This window comes from Mycteria americana, chromosome 1, assembly GCF_035582795.1.
Source record: "Mycteria americana isolate JAX WOST 10 ecotype Jacksonville Zoo and Gardens chromosome 1, USCA_MyAme_1.0, whole genome shotgun sequence".
NCBI classification, from domain to species: domain Eukaryota; kingdom Metazoa; phylum Chordata; class Aves; order Ciconiiformes; family Ciconiidae; genus Mycteria; species Mycteria americana.
Genome location: NC_134365.1, coordinates 104,015,667 through 104,034,942, shown reverse-complemented (window position 1 = coordinate 104,034,942; position 19,276 = coordinate 104,015,667). Strand labels below are relative to the sequence as shown.

At 38.4% G+C, this 19,276-nt stretch overlaps 1 protein-coding gene across 15 annotated transcripts in view; it reads right to left on the bottom strand.

Annotated features, from left to right (window-relative positions):
* Positions 1-2,514: 2,514 nt before the first annotated feature.
* EPHA6 (EPH receptor A6) overlaps positions 2,515-19,276 on the bottom strand; it is a 532,902-nt gene continuing 516,140 nt past the window's right edge. For all 15 annotated transcript variants that reach the window (XM_075515531.1, XM_075515576.1, XM_075515552.1 and 12 more), the window contains 3 exons: positions 17,733-17,926; positions 15,214-15,363; positions 2,515-13,229 (listed from right to left, as the gene is read on the bottom strand). In XM_075515531.1, the coding sequence (XP_075371646.1) occupies positions 13,115-13,229; positions 15,214-15,363; positions 17,733-17,926 (459 nt within the window). In that variant the 3' untranslated portion in view covers positions 2,515-13,114. The remainder of the gene's footprint in view (positions 13,230-15,213; positions 15,364-17,732; positions 17,927-19,276) is intronic.

The following is a 19,276-nucleotide window of genomic DNA, read 5'->3' as shown; positions in this document are numbered from 1 at the left end:
CCGCCGCTCGGGAGCCTCATCTGCGGCAGCTTCGCGTGTTGCTGTGTCAGCTCTGCCCGGGCGCCTTTCACGTACACCGGGCAGGCGTCGCAGAGCGATGACACGTACGAACCGCATCGATTGCATCCTCTGTGTCCAACGCCGGTGTAATTTTTTTCCGACCCCTGCTCCTCTGCCTTTCTAGCACGGCTGCAACAGGAGCACTCAGTCAGATAAATCCTCTTGGGAATTACAATTGATGTAGGAAGAAAAGCCTAATAAAAAACACCACCAAAGGTGTCCACAGCAACACCTGTTCCTCAGCATCAGTTTGGTGGAGTACAATGTTCAGGGACAATCTTAAATCCGCCTGTCACTTAGGTAATTGCCGCAACTGGGGTCTGGGAAGAAGGCAGCTTGTTTCAGCTAGACACGGTGTCTAGAAATACACTTCGGTAATTTTTTGCTGTGTAGCACAGTCCAGTCACTGGTTCTAAGTCTGCTGCACAAACTTAAAATTACTTAAATCTCTTAAAACAAGCTCCAAAAAGGGGCAGAAATAAACTAAAACCCAGTCTCTTTTCTACCACAGTTACATTTAGCTGCCAAAATAGTTCTCAATTCTGTAAAAGTGCTGTGACTTCCTATGCTGCTGCAGTTACCAAATGCAGTTAAAAGACTCCTCTTGTTTTTAACTGGAAGAATAGCATGAGTTTTCCTCGCTCACTCACTTCTGCTGAGGTATTCATAGGATGTAAAAGATGGTTCATATACCACTCCCTGTGTTCAGCTCAAAACCCTGCACTGCAGACCCTAATGAGACCCTGCGTGGTCCCGCAGAAGCGGAGGCAGGGAAGAGCTCAGCGTGCTGTCCCATACGCATCCCCCACAAACTGGCAGTGCAAGCCAACTAGCTGGAGCAGCTCGGTCCCTGACGCTCCCCTCACTACAGTCCGATATTTCTGTAATTCCAGATCTTAAGCATAGTTTTGGGTGTGCCCTTCACTTTTAAACAGAAGGTAAGCAATGAGTGAGGGGTGGAGTGCATGGTTCTGCCTCTGCTTCCCAAAAGGAGGTCTGTACTGCTCCTTGGCTTGAAGAAGCAATTTTCCTTCACAGAGCTACACCCCTTGTTATGAAAAACCCCAGTCTAGTTTCACCTCTAGGGAACACTGCTTTCAGTCTACTGTCTCAACTTCTGCCCAGGGGAGAGGAGTGAGAGCTGTAGAAATCACTGTCTGATAGTGATGTGGGCAGTTCTTTTTGCTAAAAATCCCGAGTCAGAAACTCCCAGTTATAATGTGCTTCACATTAAATGTCAAAGATTAAAAATATGACATATTTTGTCTGTTGTTTGGCTTTTCTAATTTTCATTGTTGCTTTCATTATTATTAAAGGTTTGAGGTAAATTGCAATCATGATTTCGTGATTGCCCTATACCCAGAAAGGTTCTGACAAAAAGATGAGATTCCCTCACAGTGACATTACGAGCTGTTAAAGGAAAACCAAGTAGCATAAATCTTACAGTGAAATTCTGGCTTGAAGCACTTTCTAAAAGCTAATCAGGTTGTGGCGTAAGTCTGTGTTAGGGGAGGGTGTCGTCTCCTCCTTTTTATACTGAAATCAGTCTATATCTAAGAACTAGTTCTAAACTCAGTGAAGAACAAAGAATGGCAAAGGCATTTCTGTAACCAGATCTAAAATGAAATATTCATTCTTCGTTATATACACTATGTGAAACCTGACAGTCCTTAGTGAGAAAGCTTTTCCATGTAAAATATGCAGGATGTAATGGACTGTGGACATCTGACATTCATTTCCTATTAATCTACACATGCTTCTGTTCAGTTTTGTGTTACATGCATATGGTGTTATGAAATGAAAGGCTAATTATAATTTTAAACTTTTTGAGGTAGGGTCTGATTACTGTATATGGCATTCACTTCTTTTTGAATCACTGTGTATTGCCCTGGCATTATTTAGCATTCGCTTCTTTTTTAATACACTTCACTGTGTATTGCCCTGGCATTATTTACATAATACGATTAGTTTTGAAACTGCATTTGTCAGTAAGAGTTTTGAAAAACACTAGAGAAAGAGTTGCATGGCTCAGTGAACCACCATAAAGAGGGTGAGCAGTACTGCAGAATCTTAATAGCACATTAAAATCTATTTAAAATTCAGATTCCCAGTGTTTCTCAAGAAGGAGAGAGTGCTGGTGTTTGGAACTTTCAATGTGTATAGTTTTTTCCTGATGTTGTTAACTGTGTGTGCATTTTGTCAAGGCGTTTATCAGAGCATAAACGCTCAGTGGTAAGCACAGAAGAGGCCACTATGATTAAGCATTCTTTAGCTGAAAAAAAACAACACCACCCTGAAGCATCTCAAGTGTTAGAACATATTGCCGGTCCATCTTTATTAGTACACCACCCTGTGTTAAGCAGCTGGGGTTTTTTTGCATGATCATCTATGACAGGCTTCACTGTGTATCATTATATTAGTAACTTAAGGCAAAACAAACACCATTAACTCAAAAATAACCACCAGTACTGTAACTTTTATTTGCTAATAAATATCTTAATAAACAGGCTTACCCCATCTGTAAGACCTGATAATGCCTCTTAGGAAATCATAGAAAAATAAAATACAATAATAATCAGTAACTTGTACTTTGTACAAAAATCTTATTATGTTGCTCAGCAGGTAGCTTTGCCAAACCCCATATTCTTTCTGCAAAGAGATGGCATATGTAATGCAATTCACCTTAAAAACACCCTAATGTTGAGAGCTGAGCATTCTATTACACTATTAACTTGTAGGCATGCCAGCACATGAAAATTTACATGGAACATCATATTATCATAGGAATAGAATAATAATAGTAATTAAAAAAAAGATAACACCACTTTTCAGTAAATAATGACTTCACTTCTAATGTAAATTCCCCTTGGGACTGCAAATCAGTATATTAAGCGTTTTATTTCATGGCTATTCCTACAATACTGTTATAAACTGGCGAAAAGGCAGAAAGAAAAATGCAGTGGGAACATGTATGGGAGATAGATTACGTGAAGAAAAGTCATTCTGAACAGTCAGGCAGTCCCAGGGGGAAACCAGCGATAGCAGCTGTGAAATGTTCCGTCTCTCAGAATGAGTAGATGGTGCTTGCTGCGTGCAATGCTACACAGGTTCAGACCACTGAAGATATAACTTAGAGGTACAGCACCAAGGCTGCTTTTCTGTGAGATGAATGGTGAAAACTGAGTTACAGGTAGTTGTCATTATTCAAATACATCGTGGTAAGAGGAAAAGAAGCAATGGCAAAACGAATGTTATCTAGGGTCTTTAAAGAAAAGGGTTTCAGACTACTGGTAAGGATATGAGATTTGTGCTGAGGCCACGGTTTGTTTGTAAAATAGTTTGCGAGTATTATGATTATACCATTACTTTTGAAACCATCTACCTTCAAAGTTTTGACATGGCTGCTTAAGTATATAATCTAAAGTGTCTGTCATCAAATAGTTATTCATATATACACATACATTGATACATTTTATGGCTATGCTAGAACAGCAAACTATGAAGAGCAGTCATATTTAGTTGTGTACAATCTAATTTCACAGAAAAGACAGAGATTAAAACCCCTTTTAATTCAGATACGTTTAAAACCAACACACAGAAATAGAGGCTATCCTGAGAAATCATACCAACCATGTTATCTTCCAAGAGAAAATCAAAGCTAATTTTTGGAAGGTAGTCAAATATTTTTCTTGCATCTTTTCTGTAAGTGAAAGTGGTTTGGTTTTTTTTTTTAAAACTGATGACAAAACAATGAAGGTTGCTTTGCTAGAAAATAAACTATTGCCTATTGCCTTTCAGTAAATAGGGTTTCACATGATCTTTTAAAGATTTTTTTTTTCCTTGTTAAACTGCAGATGCAATCCTGAGAAGTGCAGAGTACCTGTCGTTGTTACCGAAGTCAACAGGAGTTGTATCGCACCAAACAAGAACAAGCCCTTTTTGTTAGAAAACCCTCTGGGTTTTCAGTCACGGCATCACCATGCATGACAAAACTGATACCATCAGAGAATTTTGACATTGGCCTCAACAGAAGCAGACACAAGGCTGTAGGTAGAACAACATATACTGAAGTACTGACTGAATCCAGTTCCTTCACCAGAGTTAACCAAGAAACAACTTTTCCCACTTTTAATCTGAAATAGCCTCTACCTTATGTAGAAAAGTTGGAAGAAGAAATTGCTGCAAAAGAGATGATATTAAAAATGCTACACTGCCAATTCAAAGCTAACAGTTTGTTGGGGAGAGGCAGATAGGGAATCATGGCCATAAGCTTTAAAATGCTTACGCGTTTACGTGTCAGGAATTTTAGAGTAGGATGGTTTTCTTGAGATAGGGAATTAACGAAAGAGTCCAGTAAACAGAACCACTAGGAGGCCATTAGTTATTTTATTTGCTACTGTGCCTTTCATTAACTGGCAAAACTTACACTGCAATGCACTAGGAGTATGAAACAGCTTGCTCAAAGAGGCAAATGGTCAGCTAGAACTGCTGTTATGAAGGGGAGATCGTATTGCATAATGGTATATATGTTTAGGAAAAAAGAAAGGTAGACAAATCCTATTTTTTTGTAGGTTCTGTTTGTTTGATGGGGATGGTGGGTTTATCCTGAATTTAAATCCAGGAGTTTGGGGAATTTTCTAAGGGGGGAGGGGGGAAACCAACCAACCCAAAACATTTCTGTTAGATACTCTATTAGATGTGTAGGCAATTTTAAATACTTATTCCAAACTCAGAGACAGTAGTCCATTCCACATAAACCAACAGTGCAGCAACCACCTTTTGTACCTTGCAATTCAGCTCTACCATGTTGAAGGTAACCATAATCTATTTCATCACATCCCTGAGGTAGTAGCATTGTCTTTTATGCTCAGTGCACTCCCTTTTCCCCCTATTAAATGAGGCCATCCGTTCCACGCAAATCTATAGAAACTCTTGATCCAAAACCTGTCAATTAACATCTTCTCGTGGATTTAACTGATTTTGGATCATGCCCTGAATGACCAACCTACATCTCAACCTGAAACTCTCAACAGAGACACTAAAACTAGCAAAAAGTTTTAGCGATACATTTGAATGACAAGACAGCATGCGTCCTAGTAAGTGCTGGTTCTCTAACAACAAATCAAACATGACAGTGGTGGGACACAGGAAAGGAGAGTTTGTTTGGAGAGCTGAATCCTACATAATGTATGTATAACATAGAGCTTCCTCTCACTGCCAGTGAAGTCAGTAACAAACTCTCATGAATTTTGGTCACAGCAAGACCGTGCCTATTGACATTGAAACATTTAATTCCTCACAGTTAATCATTGTCCCAGGAATTACTCCATCAAGAAGTTTATTAAAATCTTTCAGCAGGATTTGGAAATACCGGGTGTTTTAGAGCAGAATCTTCCCAAGACAAAAATGGAACTTGCAAAGATGTCTTTTAGTAACTAAAATAATCTACAGATTTGAGACATTGGCTGCACTTTGTCTGTCTCAGCTAATCCTATTGTACATAAAGGGACTGTGATGGTAAGTTATACAGCTCAGAGCATTCAGCTTCTAAAAAAAAAATCCTATTTTGCTTTTCCTTTTTGCCTCTTAATCATTCTCAAGTAGAACTCAGACTGAATGATAGAAAACTGAAAATTCAGTTTGTAAGCCACTCTTAACCGGATAGCTGTACTCCTGGTTTATTCGGGTTCCTCTCAAAAAAGCCAATATGCAACAAGAAGAACAAGTAGTCTTTCAGTTATATAATTGTGTCTGCTGGAGGTTCTAATCTAAATGGTGACAATTTTACCAGGTTTTTGTCATAGGCTGGACCCTGGAAAACCAGCAACTAGGTTTTTGCCTATCACTGCTGAAGAGGAGCCTCAGAGCATTACGCTGTGATGATACTATGAAAATACTCCCTTGAGTGTTTCAGTGGGCACTTTTTCATCATTCACAACCAGAAATGAATATTTGGATTGCAGTGTAGATCTCCCCAAATGCGATTTTCCAGATCCTAGATTCAAGGTTGCTTTCTATACAGGCAAGGCCCCAGGCATCATGCAGTTCATAATAGAGAGAGACAGATTTCTCTTTGATTTATGAATTTTCAGTCCCAGGGTTTTGGCTTATCTACCGCTCAACATACATGCTGCTGCTCAGCAGTTCTTCACTGAATTGTCAATGACAAGAAGTATTAGTGTAATATTATGGTTTATTCACAAATTTGTAATCAGCTTGATGATATGCACGTTAGAAATGAATATTCCCTAAAATGTGTAGTATTTCCCAAAAGAAGAAAAAAGTCAGCAATATCTCCTCACATATCAAGAACAATATGTGCAGGAGGTTCTGTAATAATATCAAAGAATACACTGGACTCCGCAAGGAAACCGTATGTGGTACTGAAGTTAAAAAAAATGACAAAATATGTTATCTCATGCTGCCTCACAAATATTTTATAGGGACTTGGATTTGCAAGTCCTTTGTGCCTAACTCTACTCATGTAAATAGTCCCATTTCTAATCAGCCTCCTTATATGAATTAAGCTGCGCAAACATGTAACTGTTTACAGATTCAGGAGTTTCTGAGTGTGGCACAGTACATACATTATTACTGAGACACATGTGTAGTTACCTAGCAGTCAAAGTGCTCAGATGCTTAGACATAGGTCAAAATTTTGGACAGGAACAAAGTAGAACAGGTGTGAAAACTTCAAATGATTTTGAGACTGATCTTTTTAATATATTTTTCCCCATATCTTCAGTGTCATGACTTTGCATTTTTAATTCCAGTTTAATTACAGAAGTATGAAAAATCAGATAATATGCTAAACATTTCTGGAAGAGAGTTGTACTTGGGAAATCTCTTGCAGGAAAGAAAGGTAAGAGATACTCATGTAGAATATTTAAAGAAACATACGCACAAATAGATTTCACTGAACTGGCGTTATATTATTTCACATATAAAATATGGAAATATACTTTAATCCATTTTTTAACCTCATGTTTTATCAACAATTTTTGTTGGTTTTCCTTTCTAAAATTCAGCACATCTTTTTATACTATATGCTGGCATATCCTTACTCATATTCCCTTGACAATTTATCTCATTTTAACCTCATAAGTGTCTATAAATGGCTATTTAAAAGAAAATAATGTATATGTTGTTTAAACATCTTTGGTGACTTCAGCAGAGGGACTCAAACTTTTTATAGCATGGACTACATCTTACTAGAGATGCTGGCTCACGGGCACCTTGCTTCCCCTTTGTGATCACTGACGATTTCTACAGTAATTAGTTGTACGGAGAAGAATCAGTAGAAAGGGGTTTGGTGTGGTGACGGTAGAAGGGTCAGCATGAGGTGACCAGGCAGCTTTCTGTAAGACAGTTTGAAAATGTTTTTTCTGCCTGTGGAGGAAAAGAGAGGCTGTCCATTTCCAGATAAAAAGCTGAGGAAGTTTGGGAAGTACTATACACATACAGTGCATGCTGTTAAAAATTTTAAGACCCAATGGAGCAGATCAACCCCATTAATGTTATTGGGAGTTAGGTAATTAATTCTGGAGGTTTGAAAAATCTCAGACATTATGATATACATTATATTTACAATTCTTTATGTACAAATAGACAAATATTTTATATCCATAACGTGCTCAACACATCCTGGTCCATAATCTGAGGAACTATATACAACCATAGCACTCATGGATGAACAGTGTGCACTACTAAATACAGTATATGATGGTAGAAGATACTTGTGAGCTGTAAGTGCATGGAACTGCCTTATGCAACTCTCTTGGTTTTTGTCAGAGCTCCTTAGCACAATATGGACAGTTCTTCCTTTTTCACCTTATTGTAGGCCTTAGGGATTTTTTTTCCTCTTCAGTGCTGATTCATTTGTCTCTCCAGGAGAGTTCAAGATCACTGTCCTACGAAGCGTTAGGTCAGTCCAACACATCTTTCCCTCACTCTCAAAAAATAATAATGGTACCATTGTAAAAAGAAAAAAAAATGAAGATTATCCTTGCCATTTATTCAGGAAAGATCAATTACAGTTGGTGAACAAGGATATTCTGGAAGAAAACTGTTTAACAGAATACAGTGCTCTTCAACCATGTGCAAATGCCATAAGTGAAGTATCTCTATTTTTAATACTTTTCCTAGAAAATGCAATGGAAGACAGACTTTTTATTACGACCCTAACTTCTGTTGCTCTAAAAGATGTGTTGGACTGGATTAGAAGTGGGTCCTCCTTTCCACTCTCTGTGGGACATACACTGATAGACTGAACCCATGACAGGGTAACTACAGGTACCCTGTGTTCATAAGAGAAATTCTCAGCTGCCAGAATGTGTCCCATAGAACCATTCCATCAGCTGAGTTAAAACAGCTAAATTCATGCTTCAGTTTGCAATGGGGCCAGCTGAAATTTAGCAACTGGTCTTCACTATAAGTTAAAGTATGTTCTATGCTGCTTCACCTTGGTGGCTGGTATTGTCCCATGGGGTCATTTGAACATGTAAATTGCTGTGGTTAATACAGTCTTACTAGGCACTTCCATGGTCCCAGCTATTCCACATCGCAAAGCTCTACTGCATCTGAATAAAGGGCGTCTGTACGTTACTTATGACCCACCTTTGGACCCTGTATGAATCTGCATTGAAAAAGAAATTAATGGAGCCCAGTATTAGGCTCATCATATAGAAAATGGAAAATGGATAGTCAGTCTTAAATTACAGAAAAATCAAAGTACTACAGTCTATGAGTTCCATGTCAGAATAATCCAGCTAATACCTAATAAAATTTTGGACACAGAATGCTTTGTCCAGAGCAACTAATTTATTTGAATTTATTGTTGAGTGCACTATTTGCAATTAAAGGATTGCCTTACACTAAAAAGTCTTGGCTGATGTCTTAAAGCATAGCATGTGTCTAAGCTTTTATTGGACAGACACTGAATTTACATTCATGGGAAACAAAAAGGGTAACTTTTGTTTAAGAAAAATTTAAATTACATAGCTCAATTCTCTTCCTTTCACCTCATAGAGTCCCATTGCTTCTCAGTAATTCCAACGTGCAAACACCTCATGAACAAAATCTACTAAACCTTCTGCTGTTACTTATTCAATTTCAACACCAACATTATGGACAAGATCCTCCCTTTTCCACAGGTTCAGCATAAGGACTGGATACAATCAATGCATGAGATTCATCTGACCAAACGCAGATGCTTGGATATAAGCGAGGCATTTTGATCTCTTTGAATGCAGAGAAACAGATGCTTCTTTGGCACAATTCATCTAACCCAGAAGTAAATAATTACATTTGTCAGATGACTCACATCCTACGAGGGCCCACTTCTCTTCATTGAAGAGAGTCCTGGGATGACTAGCTCAAATGCAGACCTCCAAAATTAGGTGAGAAGAATACCTCCCAATAGGTCTCAGGACTCTGACTGACAAGTGAGGATAGCTTGAGTAAGGATGACTGATATGGTTCCCATGTTAGATGACCACCCCACTTGGCTGCATGGACATCCAAGTTGCTTGTTAGTCAACTTTGGAAGCATTGTGGTTGGCACACGATGGACAGCTTGGGGCAGTGCACTTGGCAACCAAGAGACACCAACCTGGTCCTGCTCAGCAGTCAAGGTCCTCACTTAAGCTATGTTTTGGAGGCTTATGTGATACACAAGTAGTGGCAACAGTAGAGGTGGATGGATTTTATTCTAGATTGGCGACAATCAGATCTGTGAGAAAAACCTACACATGGATATTACTTGTAAATAACTTAGAACTATTTCCTTATGTCCACATTTTAATGCCTTTTTTTTTTTTTTTGGCTTGCATATCATGCACACTTTATTTTGTGAACTTTCAATCAGTACTTTTAGTCAAGAAGCTCTCTGCAATGTGGGACAGATTCTCAAAAACAGCCTACTAGATTTGCTTAATTTTGTTAAATTTAAACTCTAACTGCACACTGCAATATGCAGGATAACTAAATAGAGCTGATTTTCACCTGAAGAAAGTATCCGCTGTAACAAAGAAAGTTACTCTAATTTCACATGTACATTTGTGGCTTGCACAAAATTAAGCTCAGGTTTGAAAAATAACACCTGTTGTTTTTAAATGAAAAAATGAGGAACATCCGCCACCCTCCCCCCCCCCCCCCCCCCGAGTAGGCTTGGAGCAAGAGCAAATAAAATGTTTCCAAAATGGGGAAAATGTAAATTTGATCAAGATAACTATTATAAAAGTGTCATACTGCACCACCACAACAACAAACCAAGCCACATAAACCCACAAAATCCTGGATTTACAATGTTTTTAATAAATGTTGTCACTCAAAGAATCCCTTCTTCTTTCCTTTCTGGTTACCCAAACTCTTCTTTATATAAAAAATATATCTGATTAATAAATGTTTTAATATTGTTATATTTTTCTATTGAAAATATATTTTCAGTAGTGTGATAAATTTGGAAATTCATTTCCATGAAATATATCCAGGTTGTGTGTATGTAACATACTACTCTGCATCCACACTACCAGGAATGAATAAATGTGCAAAAGGGAATTTAAAAGTGCACAGACATGGTTTGGATTAGTTATGAGTAATTTTGAAACCCCGTTAACAAATAACAGACTCATACCTCCTCGGTAATGTGTTTAATTGTGAGAGAGGCTCCTTCCACAGATGTCACGTTGTTGGCCACGGAAGCAATGACAGGCAAAATGGACAACAAAATGATAAAGGAAAATAAATGTTTAAATTACTCTGTGATTATAGTATTTTTTAAGAGGCTTCAGGTAAGTATGATTTTCTTTCCATAAGAAAACCTTTACCAAAAAAAAAAATTCAGATGTAGAATTGGGGCAGAAATTTTCAAGTGACAGTCACAGAAAAGAACAAATGCTTTCTTCCCACTAAAGGCCTGTGATCCTGTGAAACGCACATGCTTGTACAGTCCTAGTGAGTTCAGCAGGGCTACTCATGCTGACAAAATTACCTTTGTAGCTAGAATAGGACTGGAGCTGCCCTTCTTTAAACAAACTCATCAAATTGACATTGTAGAACACTGGTGAATCCTGATCTTTAGAAAACTCGTTCCTCAGTTAAATGTGGTGGCTTTTCTAATGAAAGAAAGGAAAATTTACTTAGTGCACTACTGTTACCCGCTTAAATTAATGCAGTTATTCCAACATAAAGTGACAACAGTGAATCAGGCCTAGCGTGTCTTACTCTGTGAACTGGCTGGAAGCATAATCTTTTCTGAGTTGCTTTCCGATTTTCCTTCTTTGCCACCAGTATACAACGGCAGCCTTTTCCAAGAGTTAGGAAATACATTTTGATTTACAAGCTGTAAATTAAGCAGTAAATATCATTATGATTACATAAAGTAGTTAATTCATTTTGATATACACATATATTATACTAATTACCCAAATGCAGGTTTTAATGGAAGAGTTGTAATGCTTGACTATATTGGAATGCCATGTAACTCAAAAACAAAACTCAAAACCTCAAACATTTGTTGATGTATAAATCAACAAAAGCATCTGCACCCAGTTTACATGTGACATGCATGTAGATCTGCGCGTGACTTCTACAGCATTCAGACATGCGCTCGTTCCCCTGTTCCCAGTAGCGCATGTCCCATGCAAAAGTTTGGAAATGTAGCCCAGCACATCTGTGTAAGTTGTCTGAATAAAACATGAAAGCTGTAAGTCTTAGAGAGGTACAAATATTATGTTAGGCCTTTGCAGCCATTTGCTTGCATGTAAATATGGCTATTGAAGAGTTCTAAAGGTAATTGTCTTCAATGTCATGTAGATATCTGTACTAAATGAAGATCTAGCCCATAGTAACCAGAGCTCCATTTCAGCAGAGTCTGCTTTTTACTTCTAAAAGCAGTAAAGTAGACTCAAGGCAACATATTATTACACTGCTGTCCTACATCTCCTTTTCTGCCTATGTACAAGATAACTGAATACCGCAGCGTGTAACTTTCAGCATTAGTTGGTGGTTGTACCACTGCCCTCAACTGGAGGATGATATGGCCGGCCTGCTCCCATGGGAATAAGCACCTCACCCCACTGGTGGCTGGCCCTCTAAGGTCTACTACCACTGGTGGAAATTATGCTTAGTTCAAGCAGCAGAGGCCTGCATTTTTGGAACAGAAAGCTTTCTGAGGTCTATGTGGCCATGATATAGCTGACAACCATGTTTTACATGTGGTTATGGAAATGTTACAATCAGTTTTCCAGTGAATATTTGCCATGTAGTAGAAGCAAATGCTGAGTACTACAAAAAAAAAAAAAAAGAAGGTCTAGGGGAGTGAAGAATCCCAAGGATGAACAAGTTTTCCAACCTAATCTAAAATTTAAAGCATAAAAAGTGTCGAGTGCTAAAGTAATTCAAAATCAAGGACCTTAAGATTTCAAACAGATTTCTCTTGCTATCCTCCCAATTATTCATACAATGAAAACTCGCTACATAAAATCATCAGTCATTTCTGCAAACAATACTAACGTTTTGAGGCACCGGTTTACCAGCATTTAAACTATTATAAAGTAATATAACAATAGGACCCATACATTTGGATTTAATTAAGAGATAAAATAAATATTTATGTCAAACTTCTTGATTGCACATTTGGTATTGGAAGTTACATGGTCACAGAACATGAAAGAAGTCAAATACTTTTGATCTACCAGCAAACTCTAAATACATCGATAAAGAAGCCACACCAGGCCAAATAGATTACTACTTTCAAGTAAGTTCATGAAAGTTTCCCAAATACTGTTATACAAAGTTACACATCCATGCTGAGTTATTCATCAATGTGTAGCGAGAGTCTTGCAGTAGGCCAGGATTTTATCGGCAGATAACTGGTGGAGGAGCTACGCAGTGTGATTAAAAATTCCAGTTTGGAAGCATTAACATAGAAGTACTTTTATAATCTGAACAGGATACTGCAGTTCTTGAAGTTGGGAAGAGCAGAAGGGAAGAATGAGAATATTTTTCCATTTTAGAAATGCTGAGGCACAAAACACAGTTGATTCTAGTACTTTCATACGTGAAATCCTTTCTCCTGTATGTGCATCATGTGTAACCGCAAAGTCTGTAAACTGCTGACTATTCGTCTCTGGTGTCCGATGAGTACAACTCCAATTCTTCTAACGTCACTGCAAGATAAAAAGTTTCATCTTGGATGCAAGTATAGTAAAGCCTCTTGCACACAAAAGACTATAAATATATGATGAATTGCTCTACTTCAGGACAGTTTACTTTCAGGACTGGGACGTCTAAGAATGCTGTAAATGTTCAAGTTTTCTGCACCTGTCAATTCCAAATTTATTTTAAAAGACAGCCATTTAAGAAAAAAAATAATCTTGTAGTTAGAGCACTGGTATCTGTTGTGATACTAATGGTAAAGTAATTTTTCCAAATCTCGAGGAAGAGCCTAAGAGGTGGGTTCTAATAGCCCATTTTTAGTAATGTGTTAGTAGCAAATGTTTCCCACTTACATTTGCAAAGGAACAGGGCTGATACACTCACTTTTGCAGTCCTGAGGCTGAAATAAAAGAGGCTGTGCTTCTGATGATTTGGGAAATGGTAGCGAGAGATGGTCTAAAGATCAGAATAGCAGTGAACCTTCCAGCTCGACCCAGATTTCCCTCCCGGTTTCCCTTCATCTCATCTAGACCTGCACCCCAGGGGGGGTAGCTCGCCCACAGAGCCTGACTCTTTGGCAGGAATGAAGTCAACAGCCCTCAGCATCCAGCACAATCCACTAGTTTTGTGGTTCTCTAAACATCACCAACTACAATATGCTGAGAAAGATCACAGAGGTGGCGAAGGCAGAAAACTTCAGATATGCCCTGTCAATTGTGCAAATCCCATGCTGGGACACAGCATAGACATTGCCTGTTTACATACACCCTCAAAAATTGTTTGATGGTATAGCTAGTAAAGGAGCTCATCGGATGATGCGTGACCTTTATGAGTTTCAGGTTTGCAGTTCAAGATACCTGGCTCTGTATCCTCCAGATGAAGAGCCACTGGATAGCAGCAACTATTATGTACTTGGGCTCAACATCCACACAGGGGATGATACACAGCACTTAAGGTCAGCAGGGGCTATGCAAAAATATTGAGCATCTTAGAAGCTAAGAAGAGCCAGCTAAAAGAATAAACCTTTACAGGGGGGAGTGGTATTAGAAATGCAGGAACAATGCATAGCACTTATCAGGGAAGGCCTGATAAAACTGAGAAAGAAGCCAGCAGGCCTAGGGTAACGGAGGTTATTTGAAGAAAGAAGGAACTTTCGAAAAGCTGAAGTGGTATCTAAAGACAGAAAGTAGAAGGGATGATAATCTTCGGCAGATTATCTGTAAAAGCACAGTAAGGCAGGCTAAAAAAACTTGAGGAACAACCAGAAAAAGACACCTAATAAAAAAACCTCATAATAAGTCTTTTTGCAAGCTCACTGGGGTACAAGAAGCCTGCCAGAGTGTCTGTAGAGTCTAATGATGACTGGGGTATAAAAGAGCACTGAAAGACTGGCCACTGGCCAAGTTACTAAGTCTTAACTGACCATTACCATTATTAATACAGATAGTCTCAGCATCAAATAAGAGATTAGGAATCAATGGGAAGGGAATAGAGGACAAAATAGATTGTATCATTATGCTACCATATGAATCCCTAGTTTGCCCAAACCCTTTTATACTGGGTGCACTGTTTTCATTTCAAAAATGATAGAGGGGAGTCAGAGATGGTTGAAGAGGGGCAGCAAGGTGTGGAACAACTTCCACATGAGGACTGACATGGGCTTGATGATTTTCACAACAAAGTAAGAAAAGATTTTTGCCACTGATTTCAGTGGTCTAGATCAAAACTGATTCCCTAAGGAACATTTAAGGATGTTCTCTGCCTGACCTTTGGCAGTGTTTGGTATGATCACAGAATGAAACTGTCAGTTCTGGGTCTCTTAATCACATCTTTCTCCTGCATGATTTTGGTAAAAAACTGTATTTGTCTTTTATTAGCTTAGGTAGGAAAGGAAATGAAAGCACTGTTCCATACATCACGATAGTTACGTCACTGCAGCATCCAAATAAATTCAGACTGATTAGTTAGTGTAGGGATAACAGATTACATACTTACTCAATACTCATTCTTGAAACCATATCCAAAGTTGTGAAACCTGCTGCCATGAAGTTATTTTTATACTGACCCATTTTTATGGAGTCCAGCCAGTCACTGACTGAAACAAACAAAGGATATTCTGGAACTTCACCAGGTGAATCTGGCATTCTGTAAAAACAAAATGCAGAGGTTACCAAAGCAGTACAAAATATGACACTTGATTTACTCTGGTAGACATTGTTTTTTATGAAAAGGCAGAAGGAATGAGAAAGGAGCCTGAGCTGTAAAGGTCAGATCTTAACTGCAGATCTCTTTAACCCATTGTCTAAAACTTACAAATCATGTCAGTCTGCCAAGTTGCACTACTTAAACACCACATTTTTTTAAAGCACTGCAGCTCAGTAACAAACGGAGGAACAGACCTCTCCCACTGCTCTTATTTTTGTTCCCACACAGCGTTTCTTTACACATTTAATGTGTTCAGGATGATAATAATTTGTAAATACAGTAGTCAAAGTAGAGGAAAACAAAATTTAACATGAGATACAATTTAAAAATATTAAAACACTGCGAGATGATTTTTCCATTTATCTACAAAAAACCTCCCCAAATGGCTCCTTATTGCTATACCATTATGCAATGGGAATGCTTTGATTACAGTGTTCAAAACCTAAAACTAACCCTAAAAGAAGCAAAAAGAATAAAATTTTATATCTTTGCTTTTACACAGAATTATATAGAGTAGCAAATAAAAATGAAGGAGCGAGTTTAGTCACATTCCTGTTTCAGTTCTTTTCCCTAGTATTATCGCAACTGAAACAGAAAGATGGAAGAAAAAGGATTCCAGTTTCGGGGCATATATTTCCAGTCTTCTCTTGTGTACCACACTGGTGAGGACTCACAATTTCCACTGACTTTGTACATTTTGTGTAAAGAAACTTTCGGAACAGAATGTAGAAAAAGCACACTGCTGTTTATAAAAGCTTTATGATAGCCTTTAGGAGAAAGATATAATTTATTTAAAATGAAAATTTAGACAGCAAAAGCCAGCCAACATTAACTAATGGAACATGACTTACGTAAAATGTAGGAAGCAATACACCCCAGTATCTTAACACACCGAGTTTCAACCACACGTATTCAAATACATTAAACACACTGATTTTCATTCATATTATCAAAGTGATAGAAACTGAAGGACAGGAGAACACTGTTAAGTATAAACCTCAATTAAAGACCTACCAAGGTCCCCTCCAACCTGAATTACTCTATGACTGTACAATTCTATAGAATAACTGCTGACCTCGTAAGTTAACAGTAACACAATAATCATTCAGATTGACTGCATCAAGCATTCCCAAATGAATGGAAAAACTTTCCCAAGCAGGTGAGCTCAATAAGAGCTAGACTGCAAAAAAACAGGCATAAGTTTTTAGATCTTAAGTAATGTTTTAAAATAAGAATAGATAAAAATGCATTACTCTGATGCTAAATAAAGTGACCCAGGTACAAGTAGCGAGTCATATATATATTTATATGCACATACACATAGAGGCCACTAACTCTAGTGCATGGGCATTAAATCCTACAAGTCCCACTAGTTTGTGGTAGATGAAATGGCTGTAGCCCTAACTCTAGGTTTTCCTAGTAACCTCTCCATTCAGCCTTCCCCACAGCAAGATATCAGCCTCCGTCTTTGTCCTGTTGCTCAGTCCTTCCCCAAACCATGTAAAAAAACCTCTTAACCCACTGAGGTTCTCAGCAAGATCCACCCAGGCATTGAGAACCCCTTATAAACCCAGGGGAATGTCCATGAAAGCGCCTTTATCTTAAAGTGAATTTCAGCTAATGAAGAGAGTGAGGCCACCTGGACCTTCACTGATTTCAGCTGATATCGAGGGACAGCTTGGATCAGTAAGCCTACAAAAATTGACAAGTTCTTCCACCACAACCTTGCTTCTCCTGTGTCTGCATTCATTTCTGTAATATTATTAATGGAAAAAACTTTGGGCAACACCATCAAGAATTTGCTGTGGAATGGTAATAGCATAATCTCTTATTTGGTCACTGTTGCCATTGTTCTGCAGATAAATAAAGATTTAGCAAGCTAAGACACAACTTTCTGCAGGAAATTACTCCAAGGCAGTTCAGAAATTGCTTGATCACTGTCAGATAGAGAGACAGGCTGTTGAACAGAGAAAAAGATCACAAAGACAAAACAAGAACATAGGAGAAGCACCAAAAAAAATGAACAAAGGGATTCACAAAGGTTAAGGATAGGCAGTGCACAAACAGAGCTCAGAGAACAAAAACCAAAAATGCCTAATATAATCTGCATGGCTTGAGAAAAAAAGTTCTTATCCAACAGTGTATTAACAATAAAGCAAACCTTAAAAGGGGCTCGAAGTTATTTGAACCCCCATAACTCTGTGAATTCAGAACTGTGCTGCTCTCCCCCATCCTTACTTAATGCCCTAAAACATCTCATGATAGCCACCATGCGTTATACAAGAAAAAAGTACTAAAAAGAGTCTTACACAAGTACGTCCTCCACTAGGGTATGAAGGGTGCTCGGATTGCGGATCAGTTTGTCTAGGAAGCTGACAATGTCACTAAATTTTGGACGGTGGTTCCTCTCCTTCTGCCAGCAGTGAAGCATTAGTTGGTGAAGAGAAGCTGGGCAGCCCATGGGAGCCGGAAGCCTGTAGCCTTCTTCGATAGACAGTATAACCTAAAGAAATACAATGCATATGATTACTGGGCATTAGAGTTAAGTGCTGAAAGGACAGTCTAAAGTTGACAATTAGAAACCAGTGATAACAATTAATGGCACAGCCGCCCTCACTTTATGCATTGCTGGGGCTTCACTCAGGGAACTGGGACTAGCAGGATTGTGACCAGAGGAGATGCGAAGTATTTTGTAGGCATATGAAACACAGTAAGCACTTTTTTAGGCTCTCCAGCCATCCTCTTCAAACAGCCAAGAAATGAGGAGGAGAAGAAAGAAGCAACCAGTATCACTATCTTTTTCATCCACTTCAGGTTGACGTTGTACTGAATGGGGTCACAGGGCCACAAACTAACCTCGTATGGCCACTGCAAACTGGGATGCTCTAATATTTGCATCCTGACAAAGTGTTAGTGTGTGGCAATGCCACAATACGATCAAGCACTACAAATGCACATTGCAGCACCTGGCAAATTTACTTGGTGATAATATGTTTCTGCTGATCGTTAGAGTATGATTAATTCAGGCAATGTCCCACACACCAAGTTACAGTGAAGCACAACATTATTTTGCACAACCTATCTCAGAAAAGCTTGGATGTCCAAGCTGTTTATGACTAAACAAAAGTTAATAAAATTATGGTGTTACCATATATCCTAAAGTGAGTAAAACTTTTGGATTCAGCAGATGTGGAAAACCTGTGTTTGGTCAGGATTTGGAAAGAAACAGATCTGATGTCACAGATAAATCACATATATGAAAAATTACATTTGATCAGAGTTGAAGGGAGGCTTTTTTTTAGTACCTCTGGTAACAAAAAACATTGTCTGAAAAGGACATTAGCAGTCCTGCGTGACAGGAGGTAGCAAAAGTAGGTAAGGTCCACGAAAAGCTGGCTAAATGAATTCTATGTAAGATTTAAAAAACGAGAGTAAAGGTTACTAGGTTCTGCAATGAGTGGTGGTAGCAGTGGGGATGATGATAGAAATGACATAGTCAGGATTTCTTGTATGTAAAATAATGGAAAGATAACAAGTGGCTGATCAGAAACAAAGCTAAGAAAAAGACCAACCCTACCACACACACATAACCCTTCCACATAAAAATCCAACCAGTGCTAAATATTCTCTAAAGTACAAATGATTGTACACAATATTTAAAATAATACAGTGCACATATAAGAAACACCTCCTGCATTTATACCCACTCTGCTTTGAGGAGACATTTATCATTTTCACACAGATGTATGTACATGCTGCAGACATATTAATGCAGCTGGAAGGAGGTACATTAAACTGTTTACAGCAAATCAATGTTTTATAGCACTAGCTGTAGCTTCAGTATATTAAATCC